The sequence below is a fragment of the Populus nigra genome, chromosome 5 (assembly GCF_951802175.1).
Source record: "Populus nigra chromosome 5, ddPopNigr1.1, whole genome shotgun sequence".
Classification (NCBI taxonomy): domain Eukaryota; kingdom Viridiplantae; phylum Streptophyta; class Magnoliopsida; order Malpighiales; family Salicaceae; genus Populus; species Populus nigra.
Window position 1 is genome coordinate 16,122,729 of NC_084856.1, and position 9,453 is coordinate 16,132,181.

General features: G+C 35.5%; 2 protein-coding genes across 2 annotated transcripts; one reads left to right on the forward strand and one right to left on the reverse strand.

Moving 5' to 3' along the window:
• Positions 1-423: 423 nt before the first annotated feature.
• Positions 424-1,278, forward strand: LOC133695199 (protein IQ-DOMAIN 20). Its single transcript, XM_062117074.1, has 2 exons — positions 424-875; positions 960-1,278. Exons 1-2 carry the CDS (start codon positions 639-641, stop codon positions 1,128-1,130), a joined length of 408 nt encoding a protein of 135 aa, XP_061973058.1. The 5' UTR covers positions 424-638; the 3' UTR covers positions 1,131-1,278.
• Positions 1,279-1,489: 211 nt separating this feature from the next.
• On the reverse strand, positions 1,490-7,555 carry LOC133695198 (serine/threonine-protein kinase STY17-like). Its single transcript, XM_062117073.1, is given in 17 exon segments — positions 1,490-1,743; positions 1,746-1,764; positions 1,831-1,965; positions 2,055-2,108; positions 2,241-2,321; positions 2,561-2,656; positions 2,903-3,078; positions 3,373-3,446; positions 3,878-3,985; positions 4,071-4,246; positions 5,293-5,343; positions 5,626-5,736; positions 6,152-6,206; positions 6,363-6,476; positions 6,557-6,654; positions 6,856-6,970; positions 7,214-7,555. Coding segments are annotated over 17 exon segments (1,749 nt in total). The 5' UTR covers positions 7,441-7,555; the 3' UTR covers positions 1,490-1,684.
• Between the last annotated feature and the right edge of the window lie 1,898 nt (positions 7,556-9,453).

Here is a 9,453-nt window from a genome sequence, read left to right on the forward strand (position 1 = left end):
ATGGCTTACTCTACTTCTACAAGTACCATAGTTGTACTCTTGAAGTTTTTGGGAAGTTTGAAAACCCGACTGAGACAATTTTATTGGAGAATCTTTAAAGTTTTGGGTTATAGTTAAGGACTAATTTGAGATTAAGTTTTCTTAAAAATAAATAAATAAACACAATCACAAGTCCACAACATATCCATGGAGAGTCGATCAAGCCAGTTAGATCACTTTCATTCGATTAGAGAGGCCATAGGCCAGCTTTACTCTTTCTTTCCTTTTCTTTTTTCCTCAAAGGAATGGGTAGTTAGGCAGGTCCACTGTTGAGTAAGATCCCCGGGCCCCACCTCCCACCAAAACTACGTCAACTATGATTTGTCTCCCTTATTTAATTTTCATTTGTTTTTCTCAGCTCAGGGGGGTCTGAAATTGAATGCTTCTAACTTGCTCGGAACTGTCAACAGATCTATTCATCCAGCCACGTTCTTGGCTTCTGACAGACACTTTGCGAAGTAAACAATCCTCCAAAATCAAGCAAACATGGGGAGCACATCCCCTACCTTTAAGCTACCTCTTGTTTAAAAGGCATTGTGTGAAGAAGACATTAGATTTGGTGCTACAAACCCTGGCAAGAAAAGAGAAATAACCTAGAGATGGCAAGAAAGAGGGTGTCTCGGAACTGGTTCGACAGAGTTCGGAGAAAGTTTCTCCGTTCATCTCATAGAAACATCATTCTCAATTCCAAAGCTTGCTCAAGTCACAGTGACGAGATCACAGAAGCAGGCGATTATGAGGTCTTCAATAGCATAGCTTCACCACCTTCGAAGAGAGAACTCGCCATAGAAGATATAGCAGCAATCACAATTCAAGCAAATTTCAGGGGACACCTTGTATGTACTACAATCCACAGCTTTTTTATTTGTTCAGTTCTGTGAAGTTATTTTCCTAAGTTCTGTGATCTACAAACTTGACAGGCGAGGCGGGCATTCCGGGCACTCAGGAGCCTGGTGAAATTGCAAGCGTTGGCTCGAGGGGTGCATGTGAGGAAGCAATCACGCATAGCCCTGCAGTGCATGCACGCGCTCGTCCGGTTGCAGGTCCGTATTCGTGCGAGGCAGCTCCTCGGCCAGTGCAATGATAACTGATGCATCATATAATATCTAGAGTCAAATTATATCACTAAACAATTCACGGAAAGCATTTCATATCCCGTGTTACATTAACACTGTAATTTGATGGCTTCCTTCCCTTTTATTTACTTAATATACCCATCTGAATAAATTTCTTGGCGGAGACAGCGACCATGGATTTGTGTAGCAACTGCAAATAGTTTTATCATTTCTTGTACCTTCTATCTAGCCTACTAATCACCCATTACCGCAACATTGGGCAACAAAGAAGTTGCCGTTGTTTCCAAACATAGGTCATCGTTGATCGTACATAATCCAAGTGTTGCATGGCAAGTAGCATAGAAAATAAGGTATGGGAAAAACAAAATAAAACGTGCAGAAAATTGGAATCTTTGATCAAGGGAAAAGGGGCAACTAAAGTTAAACTAGGACAAAGCACTGTACAACTAACAACTACGTACGACAAAAGGAAATAAAAAAGATGTTAGAGAAAAAGGAAAAAAAGAAGAATGTACGATGGGAACTGGCTAGATTTGCACGAATTATTAACAGCATATGCTCCTTGATAGTTAATGGTGGCCCTTGATCAGTGCTGAGAAAAAGCCATCGGTTGATTTATCCTTCGCCCATCTTCCCTCTCATCTCCAACCTGTTCCAATGAAGAAAGTTAGAATTGTTCAATGGAACTGAAGTGTGATGATGGGAAATTCCTTACCTCCTTCGCTATTTGCTGAAGGATATCTATTATCTGAGAAAAATTGGGCCTTTGAGTTGGGTCTCGCTGCCAGCATCTCTCAAGAAGTTCTGCAAGTTTTGGGTAAGTGTGCTTGGGGATTGTAGGCCGGAGACCCTTCAGGAATGTTGGATAAAAATGAAATTGTCATTGTAAAATAAGAAAAATGTTTTAGTTTTACATAAATATGGGGGAAAAAATTATACCTTTTGCACTACGCCAACTGCTGCTTGCAATGGGGTTAAGTACGAGTAAGGAAGCTGCAATTTCAGTCATAAAATATAACGATTAATAAGAGTGATGAAGTTCATACAATTATAACTAACGAAGTAAGTCAACAAAAGAAATTAAAATAGAACTCTTTTTCTCCTCTTAAAGACTGCAAGACTTACTTCTCCTGTTAGAAGCTCCCACATAACTATTCCAAAACTGAATACATCTGCCTTGTAATCATATGGTTTGTGTTCAATCACCTTCATGTAGTTAAAACAACATAAGTAAATGTGAAAGGAGCAGCTCCATTTCTATAAGAAAGGAGAAACCATTCCATGCCCTATGTACAGTAAGAGTTAACTGTCAACGAAAACAAAGAGACCCAATTAAACTGTCAAACCATGTCATGGAAGATCAGATATCCCATTTATGTCGCAAGGCATCACCATGTAAAATAACATTAACAAGAAACTTAAGTTCACATGCAAGTAAAATGTACCTCAGGAGCCATCCAGCGGTATGTTCCTGTTTCAGCTGTCATTACCCCAGATTGAGTCTGTACTCTAGCAACTCCAAAATCAGCAACCTTTACAACCTATCAACAAAGGTTATAGATTTTAGAACAAGCAAATCATTTGAAAATTATTCTGAGAATGCATCAGATACAACAAGGATGAACAAAAAACCCAAACAGTGGATTATAAGTTCAGCATGTGTGACAAGAAAGTTTGTAAAAAAAAATTAAAAGACAATGAAAAAGTGAACAGTTTTTGAATTAAAAAAATTCATTTAAACATGGTAAATGTAAACAGATACATGTGAGTTCAGGAAATGCTCTTACTTCGTTTTCATCCATCAGAAGGTTGGCAGTTTTCAGGTCCCTGTGAATTATATTATTTTGGTGCAGATAATTCATTCCCTTTGACACATCAATCGCCACTTTGATCAAGGATGGAAGCTTAAATACACCCTTCTGTTTATGCAGAAAGTTGTATAAACTTCCTTTAGCCATGAACTCTGACAAGGCAGGAATATAACAGCAAAGAGTGAATATTGATGTAGCCAATGAAAAGGCCTATCTGAATTAGATGCATGCTTTCTAAGCTGTGTCAAACTCACATTTTTCCACTGAACATACAACTATGCATTCCCATTCCATCTATTAGCAAAATAGTTCATATCTAATAAACTGTGGGTGGAAGGGGAGGGGGATGAAACAACTCCTTAATAACATCGATATCAAATTCAGAAACATAAACTTTTTAGGTAAGCATCATTGAGCAAAGATGTGAAAGATTTACTAGGATGTACCAGTCACAATGCACAAGTTTGGAGATTGGGTGCATGCACCAATTAATTGCACAACATTCTTATGCCGGACTTTCCTGCAAACCAGCAATTGCAAATGGTTACAATTTTCACAAAAATAAAGAGATACCGAGGGTTACCCCACCACAGCTTAGTGAAGAAAGTGGATCATCACATGTACAAGATATTGAGTTTACAAGAGAGCTTCAGAAAAGTGGACCATTGCATGTAAAAAGGTATTAAGGTTTACAAGGATAAGAGATGGAGGGAGCACTGGTCTTGATATATAACTAAATCCATTCATGAAAATTACAAATGGAAGCAACTTCAATGTGCATAGAAAGCATTTTACTGGAGAAGGTATTGCAGTTACTCCTTTCAAAATCAGAGACATTTTTTCACTTGCTTTTTTTAAGATGATTAAAAAATGAACGATCTAATTGAGTATATAAACAAAAAGCACTAGAAATGGTGGCAGGAGATCTTTCAAGCATATATTCTAACAGACCTCATTATATAAACTTCCTGGGAGAACTCCCTAAGCATTTCTGCACTGACACGCTCAGGCTTGAGCACTTTGATGGCTACTTCCTGACTACAATATGTGCCTCTGTACCTGAAGAGGTTAAATGATACAATCAACTGAGAACTTGCAATCCGCAGAGTAACACATATTTCAAATGGCAACTCACAGAACTTACAAATCACCATACGATCCAGATGCAACTTTGTTTTCGACTTTCAGTTGACTGGTGTCAATTTCCCAGACATCAGTTCCATCACTCGGTATTTGAACATTATCAAGAAGAGATTTGACCCCTGTTTTATTCTGCTCACCAATGAGAGAAACAGAAAGCTGATTTGGAAAGCACTGATCCTGTAGAGCATTACAAACTATCAAACATAGGCCAGCTACTATTGCTCCAGGTTGATCAATCACACGGCATTTTATAATTAATGTATGAGTGGCCGATACAGCAAAAGCATTGTTTTCAACTATTCCAACGTACATAAGTCAACAGTTGGTACCTAATATTGATCACTGCCATATGGTTTCATGCCCTAATGAAATTAGTTCATATGATGAAGATGAGCCATCCAGTTACAAGTTCCACGATCTAGAATCCCCTAATGAATACCAGTGTGTCTGAATCTACTGAATTTGAAGGGGTACTTTTTTCTTAAAAGAACAGAACAAAGAGAGGACTCAAAATTAAACCTTCTATAGGGCATTTTATTATTTTTGGGATGGCGATTTCCCGAGGAATTGGATTTCAACTCTAACTAGAATGGTTAACTATTCTGAGAACATGCAACTAATGTCAAGTCTATTTGAGCATTTTAGTTGACATATACTCTGCCTGAATGGCTATGAGCAAACACTACAAAAATAAAATATGTTTCAAGTTGAAGAAGAACATAAGCAGTATTTGGTTCTGCAAAGTGATATATTAAGAACTTTCTTTACGATTGCTTTCATCATGCAACCTATCACGCGGAAAGAGTACATCACCAATAAAATAGCCAATAACTACTATGCCACTAGACTGTAAGCAGACTGTAAGCCTAGATATACACATCTTAGTTCCCTGTTAACATCTAGTCAACTCTTTCCCCAAAAAAAGATTATTACACCTGCAAAAAGTTAACAAACTTGCCATACACTGGCATAGAAACAAGGAGAAAACTATAACCACCATGAGCTTCATTTAACAAAAGATTTTTGAGAATGTGCGGTGAAACAACAGTTACGTACTCACTTTACAAACATAATCCATACATCCTACATCCTAGAGATGGCTGATACACATGTTAATTGAAATAAAGGGTGTTCTAGCAGCAAGCATTAAAATAAAATAGATTTATTTTAGAGATGTGCAAAACTGTAATTATGATCAACAGAGCAGTAAGAAGAAAAATTACCTTAGCCTTTAAGATTTCCTTTTCTAAAGCATTTTTGAGCTCTTCAGTCTCCTAAAGTTTCCCACATGCATGATCAAGAATGTCAGTCTGGCAATTATGTCAGTATTGAAAAGAGAATAGCATAAACCAAGCATGTTGGATAAAACAATAACTTTAAAAAGGGAATAAAATTTACACAGGATGTGCATCTTTTTTTTAACCCTCATATTTTTTTTGTTTATTTTTAAGCAATCAAGAATAGTAAACATTGAAAAAGATTTTGACAATAGTAAGTTGATACCACAAAATAAAAGTCACTTGATTTTTCAACCGGTGAAAAGAATAGGACAGTACCTCACAAAGCCATCCATCAACAACAAAAACGTCCAGAGAAAACCCATCAACTGTGGAAAAAGCATGAGCTTCTTGAATGTTCAATCCAATCTCCGCGAGCAGGGAAGTCAACTGGAAATTATTTATCAATATCTATTATCTAGTGCAATGTAAACAAGCACATGAGACAGCGAGAGTATATATTAAAGTTTAATGTAGTAATCGATGTAAACACAATTGTGCTCTACCAGTAGGATAATCATTCCATTACATGTCTTTCTTTTTTTTCCCTTCTAATACAGGCAAATGCAATCTTAGGCAATTGGCAATGTATGTATACTTCCGCATGTGAGTGTGTGTGTATTTCCATATCTATTTAGAGAATATATTATAGCTGCAGCTATACTAGCTGAAAGCCTGAGACAATCTGAAAAATTTTCACCATATTTGTCCTGAAAAACATATATAGCATGACATTATTAATCCAGAATTGTTCCCAATACATATGAAATATTATATGCAGATGATGATAGTACCAGACACCAACCTGACTAAGGAGTTTTGGCCTATCGACTGTTGAAAAGGTGATCTCGTGCATAGGCCTACAAGATAGTTTGAATATATAATACTACGGTAAACATGAATTTAAGATAACATCATACTAAGGCTAAAATCAGAAAGTTTACACTCCTAACTCATTTACACCCAACAATGTCTGGGGAAGGGGGCAATCATTCAAAGTCTATAAAAAGTCTTACCGAGAACGACACGGTGTAGAATTTATAGCACCATCTCCATCTTCAACATTATATCTAAAGGCTTGAAATGCTTCAAGATGAGGTGATGAGCCAAATGTGGGTGGTGGGAGCATTCTGCAGACAGAGAACAACAAGAATCAACACAGAAACAGCACATCACTTAGATGGACATTGACAAAAATATAACAGCATACCCCTGCTTGTTTGTAAAATAAGAACTTTGCGCATCTTCTTTCATTGTCGGATCTGAATGAACAGGATCATTAAAATTTCCATTCCAGGAAGGATACACCTGTAACACTAACAAGCCACCAATCAGACTCACACCGTTTAGCAAAAGATCAGCTAAACCCTAAACAACATTACGAACACTTTATATAACACAAATAATATTTGTTGATGTTAATGAATACTACCAAATGGTAGTAGGATGAGGGTATAATATAAGGGTAATCCGCTAAGAAACCAAATATCAGTTACTACTTTTATTAACCTGAACGAGATGAACTTCAAAAGCCGGTCGATTTGCAGGATTTTCAGCCAACTGAAGTAATCTCTTGTGCATAAGCACATCTTCTGCTCTCTCCACATTCACATCCATAACATATCTACATTATTTTAATTAGAATTAAAAAAAAAATCAAAGATAAATCTCATAAAAATTAGACAAGAAAAGACAAAAAGGACTTGAGACGATTAATTTTACTAGAATTGAAGATCGTTCTTTTATTTACTAATTACACTACACATGAAGATAAAGAATTAAATTCGCAAAAAGAAAAATCCTAACATTTCCTTCTTTCTTTCTCAGCAACCAAACAAGAAATGACATTTGTAATTAAGTAAATTACCGAGCAGGTAAGCGATTGAAATGAAGCCAAAGGTGATCATCAAAGCCAGGAGCATTCGCTTCTTCGAAGTTCGAGTCTTGAATTCGCTTCAAAACTTCATTATACACTTCAAGCTTCTGCCTTTGGTGATGGTGATGGTGCCGTCCTGGTGGATTCGCTGTAGCAGAGTACGACTCCACTGCTCTGCTTCCACAGCTCTCTACGTCGTCGTCTTCTTCAATCGACATTAATTGAATTACCAACACGACTCCGGATCGCACACGGTAGTTATGCTGCTGGCGGTGAAAGCTTCAATGAACCAAGCCACAGAGATATTCTTTCTTCCTTTTATTTATTTCAGTTTGTTTTTTCTTTATTCTTTTCCTTTTCACTCTGAAAAATTATTTTCTGGATAAGCCATGTTTTATCCCTCACAATTTACCGATATTACACTCTGGTCCCCGTGATTTTAATTTTCCAATGCAAACGAGAGATCTCAAAGAACAACGTTATTTAACAAATTGATTTATCATTTTCATTCCATCTCTTTAATGACTGATATTATTTAAAAAATTGATTCTCGACGAAGTATATTCAATTTAAAGATATTAAAATACACTCTTGAATTTAAATAATGTATAGATTTTATTTAATAAAATAAGCCTCCAAATTAAGTTGATTTAAAACCCTAATAGTAGATTTGAAGTAACATAATTCTTAAGATATAGTTTATAAATTTCTTAAAAGTCGTTGAATTCGAATGGCAAACCAACCATCCTTGCAAACGAAATTAGTTTATTTATACGTACAGAAGTCTTTGTTGATTTCTTAAAAATCACCAATATAATACATTATCATAACATTTTTGGCATATGATTTCCAGTCATATCTCACAACTGTACATGCTCCGTCACATTAGATCAACCGACCAATGACAACAAAAGCCCTTTATCCAGCATTTGTTAATGGGAAAGATGGTGAGTGAATAAATAATAATAATATATATTGATATACAACCAAGTTGTGATTAGAGAATCATGACCACGGGAACATATTGGATAAAATGGTGTCCTGATATAATAATAATACGCATAAACTATACATGTGTTAATTAATTAATTAATCAATCAATTAATTAATTATATAGACACACATTAAGCATATTTCAATATTTTTCCTCTCCACATCTCTTTGCTAGTGCAAGATGACACAAGGAAGGAATGATGTTAAGGGGTATAACTTAAATAATTAGGTATTGAATTTGCTTTTCAAAAATTATCAGTTTAAATGTTATAAATTTTAAGCTTATTGAAAATTTATATAACCATTTACTTCAAATCTTTAAAAAATTAACTGAAATACATATAAATTAATCCCAACATCTAGAATTAAAAAAAAAATACACAAGGAATCGGCTCTGCTCCTGCTATTGAATTGCTCGTGGACAAGGCATCTGGGGTAGTTGGAATCTTTCCCGTGGAGGATGATGTCTTCAATTTCCATTGACTCGAATCCAAAATGCTGAGTTAAATACCACGTGGAAAGCTATTGACATTTGATGCCTGAGAGGAGGGAGAGGGGGAGAGAGAGGGAGAGGGGGAGAGGGGGAGAGGGGGAGGGAGAGGGGGAGAGAGAGCCATTAGTGACTGCAAATTTATGTGATGTTTTTGTCCCTTGTTTAATAAGGAGTGCAAGGCACCTTATCCACATGAAGAAGAAGAAATAAAATAAAAATGGATGCGGTCCTATTTGCCGACGTGGGGATTTCTTCTTAGTTCTTACTAGTCACGTTTTATACTTTGGGTTAATTTTATATATATATATATATATATATATATATATATATATAATTAAGATCTAAAAATATTAAATTTTTCTGTAAAACTATATCCAAAATCTTTAATTTTAGCTGTAACGCCTGACTCATGTCAAGAATCATATTTATAATATTAATAATAATATTAAACTTACATGATCTAAGTTTAAGTGAGTCTGACTATAACATTAGACTCAAGAGCTTTGGATGTGGGTCTAGTTGAAAGGTCGTGTCATAAAAAATATAATATTACATAATAAAATTAAACAAAAAAAATATTAATTGAAAAGAAAAAAAAACAAAGCAAAGCACTTTCCAATGAATAGTGTTTTGCGAGGAGGGGTACAGTAAAATCCCCTCATGAGATTACAATAATCTGATGAAAAGTAAACAAAATAAATCATAAAATTTAATTCTTAATCAAATTGATATTAAAAGAAAAAAT